The 24,956-nt window shown below is 48.1% G+C and overlaps 1 protein-coding gene across 1 annotated transcript in view; it reads right to left on the bottom strand.

Moving 5' to 3' along the window:
- The window catches only part of LOC148122153 (lactase/phlorizin hydrolase-like), a 35,073-nt gene extending 12,857 nt beyond the window's left edge, over positions 1–22,216 (bottom strand). The window contains exons 1-8 of the mRNA XM_087906565.1: positions 21,537–22,216; positions 18,939–19,018; positions 14,225–14,308; positions 11,405–11,507; positions 10,182–10,260; positions 6,560–7,280; positions 4,612–5,257; positions 1,129–2,685 (exon numbers count right to left, since the gene is read on the bottom strand). Of these exons, the coding sequence (XP_087762691.1) occupies positions 1,129–2,685; positions 4,612–5,257; positions 6,560–7,280; positions 10,182–10,260; positions 11,405–11,507; positions 14,225–14,308; positions 18,939–19,018; positions 21,537–22,185 (3,919 nt within the window). The 5' untranslated portion in view covers positions 22,186–22,216. The remainder of the gene's footprint in view (positions 1–1,128; positions 2,686–4,611; positions 5,258–6,559; positions 7,281–10,181; positions 10,261–11,404; positions 11,508–14,224; positions 14,309–18,938; positions 19,019–21,536) is intronic.
- Between the last annotated feature and the right edge of the window lie 2,740 nt (positions 22,217–24,956).

Here is a 24,956-nt window from a genome sequence, read left to right as displayed (position 1 = left end):
AGTAGGCAGGGCTCTCGAGAAGCCCGGTCCTGTGCTGGTACTGGACTCCAGGCTATGCCCTATGCTAAACCATGCACGCGTGCAGTCACATGCTTCCTGAGAGTGGAACATGTCACCTCATCACTCGTACTTTTTGCTTTTTATTGTTTTGCTTTTGTCTTTTGTGGGTTTTTTTTTTTCCAGACAAGGTTTATCTGTGAAACCCTGGCTGTCCTGGAACACACTTTGCAGACCAGACTGGCCTCGTACTCAGAGTTCACCGAGCTCTTCATCCCTAGCCGCACAATTAAATCGTACACCACCACCACCACCAGTTTTCAATCTTACTTTTCCTGGCCTGAATGACCTTACAGCAAGTGTTATTTGTTAAGGTAAAGGGATAAGCCTCAAATTCAAGGGCCTCAGCCCGCTTTGCTGGTAAGCACACAAGTGTGAATTTCTTGATATCATGTGAAACATTTTGAGACAGATCCCAGGTAGCGCAGGCTGGTCTTGCACTCACTCTACAGTCAAGAATAAACTTGGATTATTTTCTGCTCCTCCTGCCCCTACTGCTCCAGTGTGGGATTGCAGGTGTGTACCTTGCCCACTCTAGGGCTGGGAGTGCAGCCTGGGGCTGTGTATTCTGGGCAAGCAGTTTACTAACTGAGCTTCATCCCCTGCTCTAGAAGTGGGAACTTTACCTTTTTATGTAAATCTCTGTGTGTGTATGAGTGAGCAAGTGTGTGTGTGTGTGTTTGTGTTTGCGTGTGTAGGCTAGAACACAACCTCAGACATTATTTCTTGGGCATCACTCACTTTTCTTTTTCAAAGCCTCTCAGTTGACCTGGAGCTCACCAAGTGGGCCAGGCTGGTGGGCCAGAGAGCGCCAAGAATGCACCTTTCTGCTTCCTCGGCACACAGATTACAAATGTACCAAGCCTGATGTTTCCCTAGAAAATGGACTCTGATCCCTATGCTTGCAGACAACACTTTACTGAGCCCTAGCCCAAGACCAAAAGAGAGATGTTCAGAGTGCTTGCCAGAGCATGGGACACATGACAGACCGAGGACAGGGAAACTGGACACAAGAGAGGCACAGGACAGCGAGAATGGAGGTTTAGTGAGAGCGGCTGCAGCCTCATGTACCTTTCAGAGCCTCGTTGATATAGGTTTTGTGGTAGAATATCCTGTCAGTGTCATCCAGCGAGGGGTCGTCCAGGCCGTTTCCATTCTCCGAGATGTAAATGGGAATGTCGCCATACTCTTCCTTGATCCAGTTCAGCAGCCTCCGCATCCCCCAGGGCACGGCTGAGAACATTGACGGGGAGGTCAACGAAGAGTCCATATTGCTGACCGTGAGCTCGCGGTCATCATAATAGCTGGGTGGGGTCAGCCTTGGAGTGCTGTGCTGCACAAACACGGACGAGTAGGTGTTGAGGCAGAAGACATCGGCGGTGCCCCTGATGTACGCCTTCTCCTCCTCTGTGAAGCTGGGCAGGCGGGAGCCCGCCAGGTGCTGCAGTTCACTCCTGTTCCCCACGTTCCATTTCATGACATCTGGATAGTCCCCGTTTCTAAAAATGGGGTGGGCAAACCAGCCCAGGGAAAACTGCAGCATCCGGTCGGCAGCTTCCACATCTCTTAGGACTCCTGGGTCTTTGGGTTCCACCCAGTGAGCGTTGAGGCTCAGTGAGATGACCCCCTTCTGCTCCTGCCTGTATTTCTCATCATAAGTATGGTAGACTCTAGCATGAGCCTTGAGGATGACGTGGCTGACCCTGTAAGGTGCCCAGCCCGGGTCCTGCACATTTGGGGGAAACTCCCCGGAACCATAGCCAGACAGCGACACTAAATAGGGCTCATTAAAGGTCATCCAGAACTTGACTCTGTCACCAAAGGTCTTAAAACAGAAGTCAGCATAGCTGTCAAACAACTCGATCAAAGAAGGGTTCTCCCAACCTCCAATATCCTGGAGGGCCTGGGGCAGGTCCCAGTGAAACAGTGTCACCATGGGGAGGATGTTGCTCTGCACCAAGCCGTCAATCAGACTGTTGTAATAATCGACACCGGGCCTGTTGAGGGAACTGTTTCTTCCCGTTGGGAAAATCCGAGGCCAGGAGATAGAGAACCTATAGGCCTTGACCTTCAGGGCGCGAAGAATGTTCAGATCGGCTTCCAGTTGGTGATAGCTGTCACAAGCTATGTCTGCGGTGGCATTGTCTTTCACGGTGCTCCCTGTGCTGTGGGTGAAGTTGTCCCAGATGCTGGGCCCTTTGCCATCCTCATCCCAACCTCCTTCGATCTGAAAGGCCGAGGTGGACACGCCCCACAGGAAGTCATCCCTGAATGTGCCATGATAGAACAAGTCTCTCTCAAACTTGGGCTGGTTGGAGAACTTCTCCCACACGATTTTAGCCTGGGAGGGCACCTCAGATGGGGAGTTGTAGAAGGTTGTGACTCTGGAGGAAAAGTCTGCTTTCACAGGCACTGGGGTTCTTCTCAGCTCTTTAGCAGGGAAACCATTCTTTTCAATGATGCCAGTGAAGAAGTGGGCAGATCTCCTGGCAGTTCTCGGTCTGCTGCTGTCACTGAAGTTGACACGGTACAGCCCAAACCTCTGGCTGTACCCTGGGGGTCCTTCGAAGCCATCAATGAGGGAACGAGCAATGTATGCACGGACATCCACCAAATCCTCCTTGACAGCTGTAAAGAGAAAACAAAGTCAGTCCTGTGTGAGTGCGTGCGTGTGTGATGTGCGTGTGTGTGTGTGTCTGTGTGTGTGCGTGTGTGTGTGTGAATGCATGGGAAAGCCAGAAGACAACCTCATTTGTTGTTCCTTAGGATGCCATCCCCCTTTAGTTTTCCTTACTCTTTTTTAATTTGAAAATCTTTTTATGTGCATGGGTGTTTTCCCTACATGTATGTCTATGCACCACATGTATGTAGTGCAAGCAGAAGTTGGAAAGGAGCATCAGATCCCATGGGGTAGAGTTTCAGAGGGTGTGAGCTGCTGTGTTGGAACTGGGACTTGAACTCATGTTCTCCAGAAAAGCAGCCTGTTCTGCGATATTTTTACTCTTTTGTCTTTGGGGACCACTAGCAAATCCTCCATGTAAATCACACATGAGACTTATACTTAGTTATGAATGCCCAACTTTGGCTTGTATCTAGCCAGTTTTTCTTAAATTATCCCAAATACCTTTTCCCTCAGGCTTTTTCCTTTGCTTACTTCTGTATATCTTCCTTTCCGCTGTGACTGGCCGTATTCCTGGGTCGCTGGAGCCCTGTGTCCTCCACTCTTTGTTCTATTGCTTCTTGCTCTCTCTCTCCTCATTTCCCCTTCTATTTATCCTCTCTGCCTGCCAGCCCTGCCTATCATTGCTCCTGCCACCCAATTGGCCATTCAGCTCTTTATTAGACCATCAGGTGTTTTAGACAGGCAAAGAATCACAGCTTAACAGGGTTAAACAAATGCAGCATAAACCAAAGTCACACACCTTAAAATAGTAATTCCCAACATTGCCAGTGCTCTTAACTGCTGAGCCATTTCTCCAACTGCCACCACCCACCACAACCCCAGCCTGAGTTCATACACATTACAAAAATAATAACAAGGTGGCCAAGGCTGACTTCAAACTCTGTGGAGCTGAGGATAAACGCGCACTCCTGACCCCACGGCCTCCACCTCCTGAGCACTGGTGTCACAGGCACACACTCCCTCGTTGACACAGTGCTGGGGATGGAACCCACGACGGTCAGAATGGTAGGAAAGAACTCTACCAAGTACATCCTGGGCCTATTTAATTATTTTTATGACAAGCTCTCATTAAGTATTCCAGGATGACTTTGAACTCTCAATCCTTCTGCCTCTGATTCCAGCTGCTGGGGATAAAGGGTTGCACCACCAGGCCTAGAGACACGTGTCCCTAATAGGAAAGATCACACGAAGATGGAGGCATAGACTGGTGTGAAGCCGAACTCCCCACTCTCCATATATAGACAGTGGCTGGGGAAGGTATGGAAGACTGGGCTAGGCTATTAACCCCGTCTTCTCAGATGGCCGAGTCTCTGAAGACAGCATCCCTGTCCCTGCTCACTGGCTTCTGTGAGTGACAGCCATCATCAACTGATCTAGGTTAGTGACCCATGTGCTGAAAACCACTTGCCCTCCTTTTCCACTTAAAGAAGACACATTGGGTCCAACTGAGCATGTATGCACGGCTCACCTGCAGAACAGGGAGGTCAATGCAGACTGGATAGCAGCTGAGGGAGATGGGGCTCAAAGGGGGCAGCGCACTGAGGGGAGTCGTCAGTGGGTTAGGGTCCTGTCCTAAGCGTCAGTCCCACTGTGGACTGAGTCTCCTAAGAAAAGATGACATTACTCAACTACATCTTTACTGTCTTATGCACTTCCAGGCTCCTCATGCTGTCAATAAACACTGATTAATGAAGAGCTCAAGAATACCAGACTGGAGAGGCTGAAATGGATTAGTGAGTATAGGCTCTTGTTGAGCAAGCCTGAAGGCCTGAGTTCAGTCTCTGGTCTGCCCCCTTAAACACTGTGAAGACTTGGGGAAGAGCCGCCCCTCCCACCCCGCCGCTCCCCCCCCCCCCCCCGGACCTTCTTACCCTTGAGCACCTCGTTGATGTACAGGTTGAAGTAGTTCACTCTCACTGAGTCGTCAAGGAGATCCTCTCCTTCCCCTACGGGCATGCCATTCCCAGCCAAGAAGATGGGAACTTTTTCTTTCGTGTATTCCATGGAAGCAAACCGAAGCAGCCTCCTTAGGCCCCAGGGCACCACCCGGATCCAGGGAGATGCAGTCTGGGGCCACGTGGGGTCTACGTGCTGGGAGAAGCCTCCGATGTTATCATAGCTGGGGATGCAGCTCAGCTGGGCAGCGCTGCTGACCAGCCGGGATGTGTAGTGAGACAGACCAAGGAAGTCCGCAGAGCCTTTCAGGAGCTGCTGCTCCGCTGCAGTGAACTCTGGGAGTTGGGCCAGAGGACCCCCACACTGCTGGTTTACCTGCTGGATCTGGGCCCGGAGGGTGGTGGGGTAGTTCCCATCCACAAAGATGGGGTGAGCGAACCAGCCCAGCATGAAGTGCAGGAAGCGCTCAGCGGCAGCAAGGTCCTGGGGACTCTCCCCATCCAGGGGCTCTGCCCAGTCTGAATTGAGCACGATGCCCACGCGGCCCTGCTGCTGTTGGCGATGGTGAAGGTCGTAGTGATGCCAAGTTCTGGCGTGCGCCTTGAGGATCAAGTGAGCCACCTCGGGAGGAAAGGATGACGAAAATAATGTCAACAGTGGCACCAGCTAGTCAGTAGTGTCACCAAATTCCTGCTGAAGTCAGCAGAACCAGCCATGGGTCTGGGACGTGGCTGGATTGTTAGACAGCCTCATAGTCACAGAACCCGGGGCTCCATTTCCTGCACTAATGAACCTGGCATGGTGGTGCAAGCCTGTACTGACAGAACTCGGGAGGTGGAGCAGGAGGATTGCTGGTTCATCCTTGTCTGCATAGCACGTTCAAGGCCATGTCTTCTCGGCTGTGTAGAGCTACAGCTTAGAACCATCAGGCAAAGGGACCCTTCCTTCCCCAAGTGCTTTTTGTGGTGGTGTTCTTTGTATTTCAAGACTGGGTTTCTCATGTAGCCCTGGCTGTCCTATGGTGGCCTTGAACTCAGAACTTGCCTCTGCCTCTCAAGTGCTGGGATTAAAGTTGTGTGCCGCCACCACCCATCTGCAAGTGCTTTTGACAGGTGTATTGTCCTAGCAGTGAGAAAAGGAACTGCTACAGAAATGAGGAGAAATGAACTTTCTCAGCCTGCATATAATATATCTAAAATATCACAGGAGACACTATAAACACTCAGGAAATTCTTACCTATAACAAAAGATTACCAAAGCCAGCTGTGATGGCTCAGTCTGTACTTTAGAGGCTGAGGCAGGAGGATTTCTGTGTGCTGAAGACTGAAAACTGTGTTTCATGTTAGCTTTAGCTACAAACTGAGACCTATCTCAATAAAGCAATGCAAATAAATAGATAAATAAAATCTTAACGGCTATGACTACAGCTGAGTAATATGTACAGAAGTACTTTCCTGAAATGCAGAGCCCTGGGTCTACCCCATAATCCTGGGCACAGACAGCACATGTCTGTCATCGCAGCTCCAAGGAGGTGGGGACTGAACCCAGGCCACGTGTGTGCTAGGAAAGAGCTCTACAGCTGAGGACAATCCTCCAAGCCCGGAACTTGTCCTTGGAGTCCAGGAACCTTGACCAGGCCTGAGGGTGTGGCTCATTTGGCCAAGTGCTCACGTATTATGAAGAAGCCCTAGGTTTCATTCTCACCCCTGTTTAAAACCCAGGCATGGTGGGAGATGCCTGTGACCCCCAGCTCTCAGGATAACAAGCAAAAGGTCAGGAGTTCAAGGTCATCCTCAGCCTAGGTGTAGGAGACAACACTAACAACACATTCTTATCCTTCCCTCTGTTTTTCTTTCCAGGGCTGGGAGTTCACAGCCTGATGTGTCTTCTAATTGACAGGAGTTGAGGGGTGGGAAAAAGTACCTTAAAAGAAGCCACTCCCGGGTCAGAGATGCCTGGTGGGTGCTGCCCAGTGCCATAGCCTGCGTAGCTTATCACCCATGGCTCGTGGAAGGTCACCCACAGCTTCACACGGTCCCCAAATGTTGAGAAGCAGAAGGCTGCATAGTCCAGGAAGGCATCCACCACACTCTCATTCTGCCACCCGCCTTGATCCTGCAGGGCCTGGGGCAGGTCCCAGTGGAACAGCGTAGCCATGGGCTCGATGTGGGAGTCCAGCAGGCTGTCTATCAGTCTGTTGTAGTAGGCGACACCTTGCAGGTTAGGGCTGCTCTTCTGCCCAGTGGGGAACAGCCGGGACCAGGAGATGGAGAATTTGTACACCCCAGCCCTGAGGCCTCGGAGCAGGGCCACATCAGAGGCTGGTTTGTGGTAACTGTCACTGGCCACCTTTGCTGTCGCTTGGCCCTTGGCTGCGTTCAGGTCACTGTAGCTGTCCCAGATGCTCGGCCCTCGGCTGCCTTCTGCCCAGGCTCCTTCCACACTAAAGGCTCCAGTAGACACGCCCCAGAGGAATCCCTCTGGGAACACATCTTGCAGGAAGGCATCCCTTTCTGCCCTAGACTGGTTAGCAAAGGCTGCCCAGACTGTCTGGTAGGCTGAGACGGGGGAAGAGGGCACAGCTGCTGTCTCCTGCTGCTGCTCAGTCTGAAAGGCCAGGCTGTCAGTTAGAGAACAAGATGGACTGTGGGGTAGAGCGACATCAAGGGACACAATTAATGACTGAGTTACAAACGCCCCACAGGGTCAGGTATGGAGGCTCATGCCCTTCTCTCAGAACTCAGGAGGCAGATGCGGCCAGATGTCTGTTAATGTGAGGCCAGCCTGGTGTGCAGAGTGAGTTCCAGGTCAGCCAGGGCTACACAGTGAAACCTTAAGGAGAATGAGAAAAAGAAAAAGGCAGAAGAAATGAGAAGAACAAGCGGAAGAAAGAAGAAGGATGAGGAGGAAGTCAAGAGAAAGAAAGCAAGAGAGAAAGAGAGAGAGAGAGAGAAAAAAAGAAAGAAAGAAAGAAAGAAAGAAAGAAAGAAAGAAAACAACAGAAAGAAAACAACAGAAAGAAAGTAAAGGAGGGGCAGAAAGGGAAGAAGGTCAGGAGGAATAGAAGGATAGTTGGGAGAAAGAGACGGAGCAGAGAAAAAATGAAAAAAAGAAAAAAGGAAGAAAGAAAGAAAGAAAAAGAATGAAAAAATAAAAAAGGAAGAAAGAAGGCAAAGGAAGAGAGGAAGAAAGAAAGAAGAAAAAGATGAGGCAGAATGAGGAGGAGGGTCAGGAGGAGGAGGGCCAGGAGGAGGAGCATCAGGAGGAGGAGCATCAGGAGGAGGAGCATCAGGAGGAACATAGTCAGGAGGAGAAGGGTCAGAAGGAGGAGGACCAGTAGAAGGAGGGCCAGGAGGAAGAAGACCATCTCTGAATCCAGCACTGTGATATGAAACATTCCCATTGTACTTGGCTTTTATGCTTGTTCTCTGCTCAGGCCCCCCATGCTTACAGAGAAGGCACCTGACAGCCTGAATCTCCTCTTCTGCCCATTTGATCTGAGAAAGTTCTAAAATAAGGATTTTCCTGTGAGAGCTGTGATTCGAGGAAGGTGTTCACATCTCATACTGAAGAACTGAGCTCAGAAGTTTATCTCGTGAAGCCTCAGTGGGCTGCTCAGGTCTACACCTAAACTGCTCTCTTTTTTTTTCTTCTCTTTAATAATTACTATATTTATTTACCTTTTAAGTTTCATTATTTATTGCTGTGGATTTTATATATGGACAATTTCATGGAGTCTGTTCTCTTCGGCTGCACTTACGTGGGACCTGGGGATCTAACTCAGGTACAAATGCATGCGTGGTGAGCTGCTTACTTTTTGTTAACCTTGGTGCGGGAAATTGTCTGTAATCTGTCAATCATGTTTTACATAAATGCTGATTGGCCAGGCAGGAAGCATAGGCAGAAAAATCAGACAGGAAGTAGAGGTGATGCAATGAGAACAGGAGAATTCTGGGAAGGAAGAAGCTGATTCCTTCCAGTCCTGCCCAGATCACTGAGGAAGCAGGATGTGACCTGCCAGCGAAAAAGGTACCGAGCCATATGGCTAAAACATATCAGAACAAGAACTAATAGGAAGCCTGAGCTAATGGGTCAATCAGTTTTATAACTTATGGAGACTTCTGTGAGTTTTAATTTGGGGCTTGCTGGTTGTGGGATACCGGGCAGGACAGAAACCCCAACAAGCAGGCCCCTTCATGTTAAAAACCTGACACCAAGCTGGAGTCATCTGAGAAGAGGAAACCTTGACAGAGAAAAGGCTTATGTCCGACTGGATTGTGCACAAGTCTGTGGGCATCATCCTTATGTAATGATGGGTGTGAGAGGCCAAGTCAACTGTGGGTAGAACGACCCCTGGGTAGGTGGTCCTGAGTTATACAAGAAAGTAGACTGGGAGCTGGAAAGACTAAGACAGCTCAGAGGTTGAGAACACTGTTTGCATTGTCAGAAGTTGTGAGCTCAATTCCTAGCACCCACATGCTGACTCAGTAATGTCTACAACTGTACTTCCAAGCAATGCAGTGCCTCCTCTGATGTGCATACATGCAGACAAAACACACAAATGCATAAATTAAGAAATCTTGAAAAAAAAGAAAGAGGGCTGAGCAAGCCATGGAGAGCAAACAAGCAAGCAGCATTCATTTCCCCATGGCCTCAGTTTCAACTCTGCCTCGAGTTCCTGCCCTGATGCCCATTGTGGAGGACTGTAAACAGTAACATGAAATGAGCTCTGTCCTCCCAAGTTGCTTGGGTCACTGTTTTATCAGAGCAACAGAAAGCCAACCAGCACACAGGCAAGGGCCTTTACCCTCTGAGGCACCAGAGTCATGCATACATGCATTTATTCATTCATTCTTTCATTCAGAGACTCTGTGTGAGGAGTGTGCACACGGCATGTGCAGAGGTTGGATGACAATTGTGGGTGTCAGTCGTCTCCTTCCAACACGTGAGCCTGAGAGACCACACTCAGGTCATCAGACTTGGGCACAGGTACCTTTACCCATGAACCATGTAGCTGGCCCCATAACCTGCTTTCTCTGCCACATATGTGCACACTATCCCAGTATCCTCATCTCAGCTCTGCTAAATATGCAGACCTGGGAGAATCTGACAGTGAGGACACAGGACCTGTAGGCCCAGGCACATCTCCACGAGCTACTGCTTCTCTGGCCTCCCTCTGAGCCTCCACCTCTCATCTCTTAAACGACTGTGACCTGTTTGCTGTTCCAGGAGGCAAAGTCAGGACTGGTGAGATGGCTCAGCAGTTAAGACCAATTACTGCTGTTGCAGAAGGCCTGGGTTTAGTTCCCAGCATTCACATGGGAATTCTAGTTCCAAGGGATCTGTCATTCTGACATTCTGACCTCTGTGGGCTCACTCAGGCAGGTGGTGCACCTGTATGCTCACTCAGGATGCTGCATGCGCGCACACACGCCTCAAACAAAACCAAAACACAAGGACAATGGTCCCCAGTGATTGCCCATGTACGCAACAACAGAACCCATAGTAACCGTTACTTCTTGTTAACGGCACAAGTCAGCATTACCTCTCCTCAGGACTGGATGAACAGCTCAGGAATGCATTGATGTCGAACCCAACCATCTGTACTTGGTCTTTATTTATGGCTGTAAGAAAAGCAGCTTTGTTAACTGTGTGTGGAGCTGGAGCAGAAACATGCAATCTGTAGTTTACTTCATTTTAAAACCACTCTAAACACAAGTGATGATGATAAGACTTTCTGAAGATACCATGGATGCATCTGGTCTGCTTAGAACTAGAATGTTGGTCCTCATATTTCAGAGTGAATATCAGTGACACAAACACTTCAGAAGATAGCTGGACCCACCCTTGAGTCTTGGTCATGGGAACGTGTTCATACCTCCTTTCGGGCTTTTTATTTTTTATTTTTTTATTTTATTTTGAGATAGGATTTCACGATGTAGCTCTGACTTTCCTAGAACTTGCTCTTAGAGTTGAATGGCTTTGAACTCAGAGATTTGCCTACCTCTGTCTTCTGAGTACTAGGATTTAAAGTGTCTGCCACTGCCACCTTCTTGTGAAATTTTTGAAAAAGAAGGTGGGGGAGTTAATTGGCTCGGTGCCTTCTGGGTAAACAGGGGGAATTAGCTAAAGCTCCAGAACCACACAAAAAGCCTGGCATGGGATGAGAGAGATGACTCTGGATAAGAAGCAAATTGTTCTTCTAGAAGACCTGAGTTCAGATCCCAGCATCCACTGCAGGCAGCTCACAACTGCTTGCGAGTAACTTTGTTTCCAGAGGATCCAACAGCCTCCTCTGTTCTCCTCAGGCACCTGCACCAATATGTACACACACAGACAAACACACAGACACAGACATGCACACACACGTGCACTAAATAGACTTCCCTTGAGTTCAAGGCCTGGCAGGACTATTCAGTGACGTCTAGACCACAAGGTCCTACACCAGAGGTTTTCAGCATCTTAGATGCTACCAGGACTGCTCAGACAGCGGAACACAAGGATATGTTTCCATTCTGACAGTTCACACCTGAGTCAGGAACATGTCATATTGGGCACCCTTGCCATCTGTACAGGACCACTCGGTGTCCCAGGACAGGAGGAGCTCACTGCCAGGGAAGTTATGGGACTTTAGCCTCACCTGGTAGGCTCTCAGTCCAGCCATTTTCCTAAGCCCCTCCCGCGTGAGAACCCCCGATGTCAGTATTGCTTCCCAACACACAGTGTAACAAATGCCACTCAACACCTGCCACATGCTGGCCCACTCACCTTCAAGAAGGCTGAAGAGCAGTGAGGAGGGTCTCCTCCCTGTGGATGGGCAATCCTGAAGTTCTAGGGAATAGATGAAAATCTTCATTTTGGGCTCAATGTTCTAGAAAAGATGAAGACCAACAAGTGTGCCTTTAGTAATGGGAACAGGGGAGAAGCTACATGCTCACCTTCTAGAAACAACCTCAAGTCACCCCATCTACTGAGGGCAGTGACTTGGACTCTGGAGAACAACACTCGTCAGTGACCATCGGCCACCAGCCCTTCCTAAATGAACTGAAACCATAGCAGCTCATTTTAGAGAGAGGACTTCATACGCCAGCAAGAAGATTAGGGTCAAGAGCAAGGTTTCTGCTTGTGTAGGAGCCTGCACTTCCTAAAATGTTTAACCAAGATGCTGTATCACCATGATCATGAGTGTTCATGGTTTGCTTAAAAAATACTCTGCTTTGAGGAGAGGGTGCCTGAACTGGCCTTATCCCATAGCCATACTGATGAATATCTTGCATATATCACCATAGAACCTTCATCTAGTGATGGATGGAGATAGAGACAGAGACCTACATTGGAGCAGTGGACTGAGCTCCCAAGGTCCGGATGAAGAGCAGAAGGAGGGAGAACATTAGCAACGAAGTCAGGGCCGAAAGGGGTGCATCCAACCACGGAGCCGGTGGGACTGATCTAATAGGAGCTTACAAAGGCCAGCTGGACTGGGACTGATGGAGCATGTGATCAAACCAGACTCTCTGAATGTGGGTGACGATGAGGGCTGACTGAGAAGCAAAGGATAATGGCACTGGGTTTTGATTCTACTGTACTGACTGGCTTTGTGGGAACCTAGTCTGTTTAGATGCTCACCTTCCTAGACCTGAATGGAGCGGGGAGGACCTTGGACTTCCCACAGGGCAGGGCACTCTGACTTCTCTTAGGACTGGAGAGGGAGAGGGAGGGGAGAAGAGGGAGGGAAATGGGAGGAGGTGGAAAATTTTAATAAATAATAATAAAAAAGCCCCACCCTCTTATACCAAAAAAAGAAAGAAAGAAAAAAAAATCTCTGCTTTGTGATATTGAGAATGTACTTTGGCTGGTAGAGTGTTTTTCTAGAATGTGTAAAGTCCTGGCTTCCATCCTCAGTGGTACATAAACCAGGTGTGGCGGGGCAGGTATACAATGTCCACACTCAAGACATGGGGGCAGGAGAATCATAAGTGCAACGTTAGCCACAGAAGACCAGCCTGGGTTACATGAAAATCTGTCTCAGTATATATACTTTAGATAGAGAACAGATCGGACAGGTAAACAAGTTGGCTATGGCAGCCATGTCCTCATAGGAATTCCTATACTTTCCTTTCTTCTTTGGATTTGTTTCAAACTTTCTGTAATAAAAAGTCAAGCAAATGGCTACAGTGACAAATTGGTGGTTAAGGGCACCCAAATCACAATCATGAGTTCAGGTCCTGTGTAAGAAGCAGGCCTCCCAGGAATGCCTGTCACTCCAGCTCTGAGGGATGTGATGCCGTCTTCCAGCCTCTGTGCACCCAGGCAATACCTCTCCCCCCAAGCAGGAGGCACATGCATTTACACAAATATGTACAGTCACACTGAAACATAAACACAAACTGTCTTAAGAAATCCTGTCTTGAAAATAAAAATCAGTAAAATGACATAGGGTCTGGAGAGATGGCTCAGCGGTTGAGAGCACTGGCTGTTCTTCCAGAGGTCCTGAGTTCAATTCCCAGCACCCACATGGTGGCTCACAACCACCTGTAATGATATCTGGTGCCCTCTTCAGGCCTGCAGGCACATGTGCAGATAGAACACTGTATACATACATAATAAATAAAGAAAATGTTTTTTAAAAAATCAGAGGCGCTGTCACTTTGAGATCTCAGCTCCTATGGCTGATATCCCTCTATTCTTTGCTTCTTTATTTTTGAGATTGTCATTTAATTACAACATTTCTTGCTTCTCTTTCTTCCCTAAGCCCTCCAATATACTTCTCCCTCCTCTTCTTCAAATTCATGGCCTCCTTTTTTTGTCAATTCATATTGCTTGTGTAATGTATTTCTAAGTATGCTTATATACATATATTACTAACTGTAACCTGTTCAGTCCATATACTGTTATTTGTATGTGTGTTTTCGGGCTGACCATTGGGCACTGGACAGCCCACTGGTGTGCTCTTCCCTGGGGAGGAGCCCCTGTCACGCTCTCGCATTACTGTCCCCTGTAGTTCTCTGTGCACAGCTGAGGCTTCATGGGCTGTCCACTACTATGTTGGTGACACTCTATGGCTGTAGCTTCTGATGTTACTGGGAGACACAATCTCACAGCAAACTTGCTATGCTCTGCCTCCCACGATCTCTCTCTCCCTCCCTCTATAGCTTTTCAGCATCTTTGGTGTAACGGGAAATTGTCTTCAGGCTGGTATGTTTGACTTCGCTTTAAAGTAGTGTTACTGATGGTGGGTTTGGGGTGTCTGCACACATTTTCATATGGCAGCTTGTTCTCCCTTCTCCATTCCTCTCTCTCAAACAGGGTCTCAGGTAGCCTAGGTTGGCGTTGACCTCATTATTTAGTTAACAATGATTTCCTACTCCTGATCCTCCTACCTCCCTAGTGCCGGGATTACAAGCAAACTTTACTACACTGTTTCATGCTGAGCTGGGGATGAACTCAGGGCTTTGCTCCTGTAAGGCAAGCAGGCTACTAACTGAGCCACAGAGCACACCCAGGGACTGCCCACGGGGAGCCCACATCTAGCTACAGCAAGCCCACATCCTGATGGTCTCTGTAACAATGGAAAAGCCCTCACATTACCTGTAGGTCACTCAGCTTCTGTGGTAGAGTCGCCACACTCTGACATGTAGAAGTCAAATCAAGAGAGAGGAAGTCAACCGAGTCCTAGAAACAGGGAGATAAACCATTAGAACAAGGCCTCCTCAGAAGTGTGCTGGTTCTCCCCATGACTAACCCGATCTTGGGATTCCCAGGAGAAAGCTGCAGATGAGTGTGCATGTGACTACAGCAGGGGCGTGAGTATGGTGAACTAGTAAGTGTGAAAATGTGTGTGTGGGTGTGCGGTGCCAGCAAATGGAGGAGCACGAAGGGAGGGAATTGGAGTCTGGAGCTTCCCCCAGGGGTCCCCCTCCCCTGACCTTTGTGACATCTGGGAACCGTCTTGGGTCTGGGTTTGGTTTTAATTTCAGGCCACAGCTTGAAGTTCACCCCAGTCAAGCCTGGCTTGAGCAGTTCTCCCAGCAGACAAACAAGCCACACAGCCCTGATCACCTGCGCTCTCTAACCCATGGTCTAGCTAGGGATTCCAGCTCACTGAGCATGTGGCTCAGTAGGAAGAACACTTGCTGAGCGTGTGCAAGGCCCAGGGTCTGTCACCAGCACTGCATTAACAGGGCATGGTGGTGCCTGTCTCTCCTTCAGCATTCTAATCCTTGGCTACCTTGTGAGTTCAAGGCCAGCTAGTGCAACAAGAGATCTTGTCTTGAAGAAGAGGAGGAGGAAGAGAATAGTGACAGGGCCTAGAAGCTATAGGTGTCTGCCCTCCACTCTGATGACCTGAGCTCAACCCCCCATCACACATGAGGGTAGAACTGAGACTCCCCAGATTTCCCTCTGCTCTCTACATAAGTGCCATAGTGTGTTCATGCCTACATAGAGATACACAGATACAGACAGATACATACCACACACACATACACACACATACAACAAATAACACATGTACACCACACCACATATACAGACACACAGACAGACGAACACATACACCATACCACACACAAAATAAAAATGTAATGAATTTTTTAAAAATCAAGGACAGTCGGGCAGTGGTGGCACACACTTTTCATCCCAGCCCCAGGAGACAGAAACAGGCAGATATCTGAGCTTGAGGGCACCCTGGTCTGCACAGCAAGCTTCTTACAACCAGGGCTACACAGAGAAACCCTGTCTTGAAAAAGAAAAAAAAGAAAGGAAGGAAGGGGCTAGAGAATGGGCCCACTCAGTGAGTTCTTCCCATGCTTTCTGATGTCGAGTACACACCGAGTATCCACAAGCACGTCTCATTGGTTTTGTTGTTGTTTGTTTTCTGAGCAGCCTTTGTCTGGCCTAGAATTCATTTGTAGACTAGGCTGGACTTGAACTCCTAGATCTGCCTGCGTCTGTCTCCCAAGTAGTGAGACTAAAAACATGTGTTACCATGTTCAACACGAGAGTGTCTTTAACCTGAACGCTGGGAGATGGAGATCGGTGTGTCCTGGGGGTTCACTGACAAGTCAGTCCAGTCAAATCAGTGAGTTCCCATTTAAGAGAGAGACTGAGACCCTGTCTCCATAAAAGGGGAGGGGTAAAAAGTGACAGAAGAAGACACCTGTACCGTCTGTACTACTACATGCACTGCGGTACTACGCCTGTAGTGCGGACCCGAGCCGGGCAAGAGCCTGGAGATTTGAACACACAAAGACACACAGATAGAAACACGTGTCATCCTTGCAAAAAGAATGCCCCCTTTATTGTGTACCAGAGCCGCTTATATATGGTTCCTTAGCTGATAGCCACGCCCTAGCTAAACCCACTAGAAACCATTCCCCTGTCATCAGGAACTCCTGAGGGTCTCATGCTCACAGTAGCTGCAAACACAGGAAAACAAGTTGTTTTGCTCAGAGCAGCTGCAGGTTTACAGGAAATTCAGGGTCTGGGTCCACAGCCCCCAATAGACACCCAGTGTTGGCCTCTGGCCTTCACAAGCACCTGGACACACACTCACAGATGAGCAGGTTCGTGCACCTGCACACACATGTAATACATTAGCACATGCACAGACAGAGAAAACCAATCATAATAGAAAAGATAAGATTCTACCTGGTCTGTGGTTTACATATGTGCTGTAGGAAGGCTTGTAGCTTGTGGTTACCCGCCTACTGAGGCGTGGCCTCTTATACTATATACACGGACACAGAACCTGCTGTATCCGCCCCTTTTTCTCTTCCTTCCTTTTCGCCAGCTGCTCATTTGGATTGTTGCATTGCGGGATTCAATCTCTGTCCTCCATTCAAGCAGAGAATTCTAAGTTGTGAGTTTACCCCTAAATAAATAACTGTCTACTTATCACTTCTGAGCTAGTGTGGGATTTCTTTCAAGCGTTCATGCACCACTAGGTCCCCTCATCACATATGCTTGAACAACTTTAAATTCAGGATCTAAGCATGACAAGACAGCAATGTAACTCACACACACACACACACACACACATGCACACACACACACACACACACCTGCCTCCACAATCCGGACCGACCACTCTATTTTTCTCTTGGCTGGAATCTCACAAGTTGATAACTGCCCTTCCCTCCAAGAGGTCAGCTGTTTCATAGGTCAGGAACCAACTGGGAGTCACGTGTCCAGGTCCAGTGCCCTAGCGCCCAACTCTCACTGGCTCCCCAATGCCTTCCTATCAAGTGATCCCCGGTGTCCACCAGATTCCACATCTGCCAGCTCAGGAAATTGAAAACCACATACGATACAGCTCTGGATAAACAAATCTCTTGCTGACTAGATGCCATCTAAATTAATTTATAGAGTAATAATTGCTATCGAGAGAACAAAGGGTTAGTCATAAAAATCCTTGTCCAGCAACAACCTTTGAGCTGGTATTTTGCCCCTGCATGCAGCGCAGAGCTCAGGGGTAAACGCAGGACAGTGTCTGGGTTCCTTCTGAGAAGTGCAAACCCTGGGGCCTTCAATGGGCCTGAGCAGTGTGTGCCTCTCTCTGGCTCTGGACTCCCTGCTTTGCCCTGTGTCTGTCTAATGCTGGCGCTGGCTTCCTACCCATACATCATCCCTGCCTTCCCTGTTTTCCCTCCTGTCCTGTCTCATTATGTCTAGTAAATTTCTCCCTACTGTTAACACCCACACAACAGTGTCCTCCAAGGCCAGGGTGATGGGACGTGCCTTTAATCCCAGCACTCAGGAGGCAGAGGAAGGTTGATCTCTGAGTTTGAGGCAACCTGATCTACAGACTGAGTTCCAGGACAGCCAGGGCTACACAGAGAAACCTCTCTCAAAAAATAAAAAAAGAGTGTCCCCCAGTAGGAGGCTCTTACCTGGGCTCCTCTCTCCTGAGGTGCTCTTTCCCCATAGGGAACTATTAGCTTAGACCAGCAGAGACCCTGGGCTGGGGATGTGGTCCAGCAGGGATGTTTGCCTAGCATGCACAAAAGCCTGGGTTCCACCCTAGCATGATGGAAACCAGGCATGGTGATTCATGCCAATAACCCAGAACTTGGAGGGTAGAGGCAGGAAGGTCAGGAGTTCAAGGTCATCCTCAGCTATACAGTGACTTAGGCTAGCCTGAGATACATGTGGCCCTTTCTCAAAAGCAAAATGAATAAGCAAATAAAGCAGTGTATAAATAAATAACAGTTACTAGAGGAGATGGTGGGGACACCTGAGTCTTTAGAGCTTGTGCCTAGACAAGAGGATTGACCAAATCTGAGGCCAGCCTGTAATCTGGCTGTTCTAATTTCCCTAAGTCAGTGACATAATGTAATCTGTGAGAACATTTGACAATAGAATATGGTAAAGTCACACACGGTGTTTCATGCCTCTAATCCCAGACCTCAGAAACAGGAGCTAGAGACCAAAAGCTCAACGTCAACCTGGGCTACAGATGGAAGCCCTGTTCGAAATTTTAAAAATCACAGAGGATGTCATCAGGATGGTACTCTAAGGCATATATTTTGTTTATAAGCCTTATTTATTTTCTTTTCTATACAGCATGTACGAGAGCCCAAGGGAGCCAGGAGAGGGTTATGGTTCCTTGGAACTGGAGGTTACAGAAGGTTGTGAGCCTTCATGTGGGTGCTGGGAACTGACCCTGGATCCTCTGGAAAAGAGCAGCCAGTGCTTTTAACCATTGAGCCATCCCTTCAGCTCCCAGAAGTATATAAATAAATACTTTAATAAATTACTAACTCTTAATTTTTTTTTCTCTGTGGGTATGTGTAGACCAATTGGGTGCCAAAGTATATTTGTTTTGTTTTATTTGACACAGTGTCTCAGAATATATCTCTCCTGGCCTGAAACTCACTAGTAGCCCAGGCTGGACTCAGACTCACAGAGATCCCCCTGCTTCTGCCATCCTCTGTGATTAATCATAGCCTGAGGACCAACCCCACCCCTGCCCACTCGTGAGACTAACAGTTCCAATTTCCCTAAGTCAGTGTCATGAAGTCAGCACAAGTAGCATTCCTGCATGTCCTAGATGAACAACAACACTGGCCAAACCCACCCTCTGCCCTTTGACCAACCCTCCTCCCCATCCCTGATAAAAACCCTAGCCCGTGGGAGAAGCTCAGTCTCCTCTTCTCTGGTGACAGCCCTTCTCAGGTTGACTAATACACCTGTGCCACTGCCACTGAGCAGCCTCAAGCTCTTTTCCTCTTACACAGGCCTCATCTCAAAATAAATAAACACAATCACATTTCTCCCTAGGCATTACAGATGCTGCATCTACCTTGGTGAGTGCAGCCGAGGATGGGGTTAGCAGGAGCTCGGGGATATCTTCAGCCTTCAGGACCACAGAGAGCCTTCCTCCTGGAACCAAACAGGAAAGAGCAGTAGTTGAGGGAGGGCGGAGCTTCTGAAGGGATAGATCAGGACCATGACTTCTTTAGCAGCTGACAGACTCCAGAAAACAAAGTGGCTAAAAATACAATGTCTCAATAAGAGATTAGTTTGGTTTTTATTCAGATTTTTTTGAGACACATTCTCATTGTGTGACCCTGGCTGTCTTGGAGGTCAGCTGGCCTTGAATTCACAGAGATCTACCTGTCTCTGCCTCCCAAATGCTTGGACTAAACTTGTGTGTCACCATGCCATGCAAAGAGACTGTTGTGTACGAATCAAGACCCACATAGAGAGCACTTGGAAAAGTCAGCATAGAAAGAATTAACCCAAGGTGACAAGAGGACCTTTTGCCAAACTCTATTTAAAGGCACAGTGCTCCAGGCTGAGGATGCAGCTCTGTTGGTAGAGAGCTTGGAACAAGCCCAGGGATTGATTGATTGACTGACTGATTGATTGATTGATTGAAAAAGCCCAGGGATTAATTGATCGATTGATTGAATGACAAGCCCAGGGACTGATTTAACCCAGGGACTGATAGCCAGCACAGGATAACCAGGCATGGTGGCACAGGTCTGTGATAAGCAAGCAGGATCAGAAGCCTGAGGTCATCTCGGCTATATCCCCAGCTATATCTCTGGACAGTCGGGACCAGAGCTGCCACCTAACACAAACAAAACCCAAAGTCAGGGTGCTCTCCGGAACCTCTGTGTCTCTGTCCTCACTGCAGTTACTGTGCCTTGATGGGGAAACAAAGGAAATACTGATGTGTGCATGCGTTTTGTTTAGCTGTCCCGCAGCATGGTGACTGCTCTCAAGCTTGTGTGTGCACCACAACTGACTGGAGAACAAGGGTAGGAAATACAGAGCTGCTGGGTGGGGGTGGTGCATGCCCTTAACTGTGGCACTTACAAGGCAAGGCAGAGACAGGGGGATCTCTGAGTCTGAGGCCAGCAGGGTCTTCAGAGTGAGTTTACAGGCCAGTCAGGGCTACAGAGAGAAGCCCTATCTTGAAAAAGTAAGCCAAACCAAACAAAAAAAAATTCAAAAACAAACAAACAAACACAGGACATTAAATCTATTAATTAAGTACATATACACACTCAGATGAAAAAACCTGATTCACATACACAAGTAATATATGAAATTTAGGAAAAAGGAAAAAGAAAAAGAAAACTAACATCAGGACCTACCTTCAGATTTCGAGTCAAGGGTAAAGATACAAATGTACCCAGGAACATAACAACCCTTTTAAAAATACATAGTTGTTTTTATTTATGTGGATATTTCTATGTGTATGTGATCATATGAAATGCATATATAGATGTCAACAGAGGCCAGAAGAAAGTGTGGAATCCCCTGGAGCTGGAAATACAGGTGATTGTGAGCCACTTGATTTGGGTGCTGAGAACTAAGCTCTGGTCCTCTGAAAGACAGCAATAACTCTTAGCCAATCAGGAGCCATCTCTCCACCACCTTGACTCCCAATGCCTCTTCTTTTTTTTTGAGACAGGGTTTCATGTAGTCCAGGCTGGCCTCCAAATTTCCAAGTGGACAAGGATGACCATGAATTGATTATTCTGCCTTCAGCTCCCAAGGTGACCTTGAACTCCTGGTCATCCTGCCTCCACCTTTTCAGTGCTTGGCTTACAGACATGTGTCACTACACCCAGTTCATGCAAGGCAGGAATTGGAACCCAGGGCTTCCTGCATTCATGACAAGCACTCTGCTATGCAATCACACAACCATATTGTTCATTTAAGTTTGTTTTTTTTTGTAGGATCGTTTTTAGAGATGGGGTTTCTCTGTGCAGCCCTAGCTGTCCTGGAACTCATTCTGTAGACCCTTGAATTCAGATATCCACCTGCCTCTGCTACCTCAGTACTAGGACTAAAGGTTGACATCACCATAATCTGATGTGGTATTCCCCTCCGTATGCTGTAAATACCAATGGCACTCTCTCTCCAAGGCAGCTCCAGGTACAAGGAACCCTTAGAAGAATGTGGGAGGAATCCTGACTTTATAAACGTCCCTTCAAGGAAGGGCAGAGAAAGACAGTTGCTCAGACTTGACCCTGAGGAAGGGTCTAGAAGATAGTTTTCAAGGGCTGGAGAAATGGTTCAGCAATAAGAGCACGGGCTGCTCTTCCAGAGGTCCCTGGTTTGATTCCTGGCATCTACACAGCAACTCAAACCCTCTGTAACTCCAGTTCCAGGGGATCTGAGGGCACAGGCATGCACATGGTGCTCATGTAGATAAAACATGTAGATAAAACACCCACATATCTAAAATAAAAATAAAATCACTTGCGCACACACACACACACACACACAGACACACACACACACACACGCACACGCACGCACAGACAGACACACAGAACTCCTAGATGTGTACAGGTGGGGGCCTCATCAGTTCCTGTTAAGGAAGCAAACAGAGGAGGGTGGTGAGAGCTGCTCACGGGCCACCACGTCTGTGTGTACTCACCCTGAGAAGAGAACTCTCTGTGGTAAACTTCAAAGGCTTTCCTGTGGGCCTTGCTGAGGGTTTGGAGAGCAGAAGCTTTCGAACCCTGGGGGGCAAGATCCAGGATCACTTTCTCCAAGTCGCTGAAGGTGAACCAGATCTCAGCAAGGTCCCCAAAGGACTGGAAGGCGAACGTGGCATAGTCGGCAAAGAGGTCAGCAAAGTCCCTGTCTCTCTGGATGGTGCCGCGGGTGGGTGGCGTCTGGTGGCACAGGACCACCATGGGCTGAAGCTGGGCAGCCTTCAGGGACTGCAGGAGTTGTCGGTAGCACCGCACCGCTTCCTGGTCTGGATTCTTGGGGCTTCCCGTTGGCAGAAGCTGTGCCCATGATAGAAGTACTTTGTAATGGGTGACCTGACTGGCACGAAGACTGCTCAAGTACTGTGGCAAGAAAGAGGGCAATGGCTGCTGGCAGACGTAGAAGTCCTTGCTGCCAGGTCCAAAACCAGAGCCCTGGGTTCCCAGTGGATGGCTCAGGTTAAGCACTAAGTCATTTGTAAGAGGACCAGCGGCTGAAATAAAATTTCTATCGGAATCCCAGGCAGTCCCCTGGCATGAAAGACTCAGGAGGACAGTGCTCAGGAAAAGGGCTGTCCAGGGCAGATCCATGTTCAAGGAATGGTTAGAAGCACTGGTAGGAATCCGGTCCTTATAACACAGTTGAAGCTGTAAAAAACAGTGATTATCCCCACAATATTTAACTGTGTTATCTAGGATCATTAAATGAGAACTTGGTAACTTCAAACAGTGTAATCTTCATAGAAACAAAACAAAAACTTGTCTGTGCTGCTGTATACATGTTCATGAACTTGTGTGTGCACAAATATGTGGAGGCCAGAGGTAGATCTTGGGCGTCTTCCCCGATTGTGAGCCCTGGGGAGCTGCCTGTCCCAGCCTCTTCAGTGCAGAATTGCAGTTGTGTCAGCACATCTGGTGTTTTACAAGGACATTGAGCATCAAAACTCAGGTCCGTATTGCTGTACAGCAAGCACCTTACCATCGAGCTGTCTACTCCACCCTAGTCTTTGCAAATGCACAAACCGTAAGATAATGTTATTGGAATTGTTAGGTATAATGATATAATAAATAAAGCTTGCCTAAATATAAGAGGGCAAAGCTAAGACACTAGAGGTTAGGCAGTGGAGGTACACACCTTTAATTCCAGGTTTTGAGAGACAGAGCAGATGGATCTCTGTGAGTTAAAATTCACCCTGGGCTACACAAGATCAATGCAGAAAGAAATGCAGGTGGTGGTGGCTCATACCCTTAATCCCAGTACTAGGGAGTCATATGCCCTTAATGCCAGCACTACAGGGAATATAAAATGGGAGGAGAGAGAGGCTTAGTCTGCTGAGTGTCTGGTCGCCCAGCCTTGGTAGAGATATGACTTCTGTAGTGGCTTGGCTGCTTTGCTTTTCTGGTTGTTGGGTTGAACTCCAATATTTGTGCTACAGTTAGGGTGTCTGAACCCTGGTAGCCCAACAGGCTAAGCTCAGTCACTAAGGCCCCCCAAATGCCAGATACATAACAGTGAAAAAAACAAAAAGAATATTCACTGTGGGCATGGTGGAGAAAATAAAGGGGCGTGTTGAACTTCTAACTTCCAGCCCCATCTTCAGGGTTGTGACATGAGTTTTGTCATTTTTAAAGATTTATTCCAAGATGGTGGTGACATGTCCTTAATCCCAGCTCTCAGGAAGCAGAGGCAGGGAGATCTCTGTGAGTTTCAGGTCAACCTGATCTACTAAGCAGTTCCAGGACAGCCAGGGGAACACGGAGAAACACCACATGCATGCCAGGTGACCTCAGAGGCTAGAAGAGGGTGTCGGATCCCCTGGAAATGGAGTTACACATGGTTTTGAGTCACCACATGGATGCTGGGAATCAAACCGGGTCCTCCGCAGAGCAGCAGTGTTCTTATCCACTGGGCATCTCTCCAGTCCCATGAGGTTTAAGGTTAAATAAAGGGCACAGCACAGCAGTTCTGGTCAAGGTGTGGCCCTGCCCCTCACTGTCCATTCAGTTTCTCCTGCAGAGCGGTCTGAGAAGTGTTGACCTGTGTGCCTTTGTGCAGTTCCTTCCCGGAAGACAAGTCCCTCCCCCCCCCCCCCCCCGACTGAAACTCAGTTTCAGCTTTTGTTCTTGCCCTACCCCAAGGCTGCATGGAATTCCAGGGAAATACTAATTCCAAGAGTTTCCTTGTTCAAATTGGTCTCTACCGATAGGAACAGGGTTGAAGGTCTCTTAAAGAATCTTCATTCCTGCTAGAATTGAAGGTTACAGCAACAAACTTCATGTAAGGACAGAAAGTTGCAAATACCTGAACAAACCAGATGAAATCTGACACAAGAAACACAAACCCCTCTCCAATCTGTTCCCCGTGAAACAAGGGTGATGCCCATCTTTAACTCAGCACTCAGGAGGCTGAGGTGCGTGGATCTCTGAGGTTGAGGGCAGCTGAGTGGACATAGTGACTTTGAGATCTGCCAGAGCTAGTAAGACTGTCTAGAAAAACCAAACTCAGAGAATCGAACCGGGGATAGGAGGGGGAAGACAGCTCAGTGATTTAAGGACACCGGTTGCCTCAGCAACCATCTTCTCCTTCCATCATGTGGGTCCATAGAGTCAACTTTGGCGGCAGGCACTTGTACTCACTGAGCCATCTCAGCAGCAGACAGATTAACTGCACTCTATATTCAGCTTTCCTTACATCAGAATATTGTCTGGGACAGAAGATTGGATTATGGTTTGGGTTCATCACACTTTTCTTTATTTCAGAGAGAGATTAAGAAGGAAATTGAAAGGAGAAAACCTGGAAAGGAAATGTTGGATTATAAGAGGAAACAAGAGGAGGAATTAGCAAAAAGAATGTTAGAAGAAAGAAGCAGAGAAAAGGCAGAAGACCGAGCGGCTCGAGAGCGCATCAAGCAGCAGATAGCGCTGGTGAGCTTCGCTGTGTGCTCCCTCATTCCTGTTGAGACTGCGCCTTTCTGTGCAGCCAGTAGAATCCCTGAACTCCCTTAACTGAACCAGCTAAGGGCTGGGACCAGAGAAGTGAGCCACTGGTGTCTACCTTTATCTGAAATGCTTGATCCTCTGACGTTTGTGATACTGTTTCTCCATGCACGCTGACTTTTCAGTCCCTACCACACAGTGCACACAATAGCACATTTACGAATTGAAAGAATATCAACCTGGGCTTCTGTCTTCAGAATTCTGTACTGAATTGAAATAGTTAAGAAAAATTGATATGAACATAGTTGAACAAATGCTTTTGTAGTATGATTGGGCATCTCTTGGGTATATTCCCAAGAGTGGTTATTGCTGGATCTTGAGGTAGGTTGACTCTGAATTTCCTGAGAAACCACCACACTGATTTC

This window comes from Myodes glareolus, chromosome 5, assembly GCF_982192425.1.
Source record: "Myodes glareolus chromosome 5, mMyoGla1.1, whole genome shotgun sequence".
Lineage (NCBI taxonomy): Eukaryota > Metazoa > Chordata > Mammalia > Rodentia > Cricetidae > Myodes > Myodes glareolus.
This window is presented reverse-complemented; position numbering and strand designations above follow the sequence as displayed.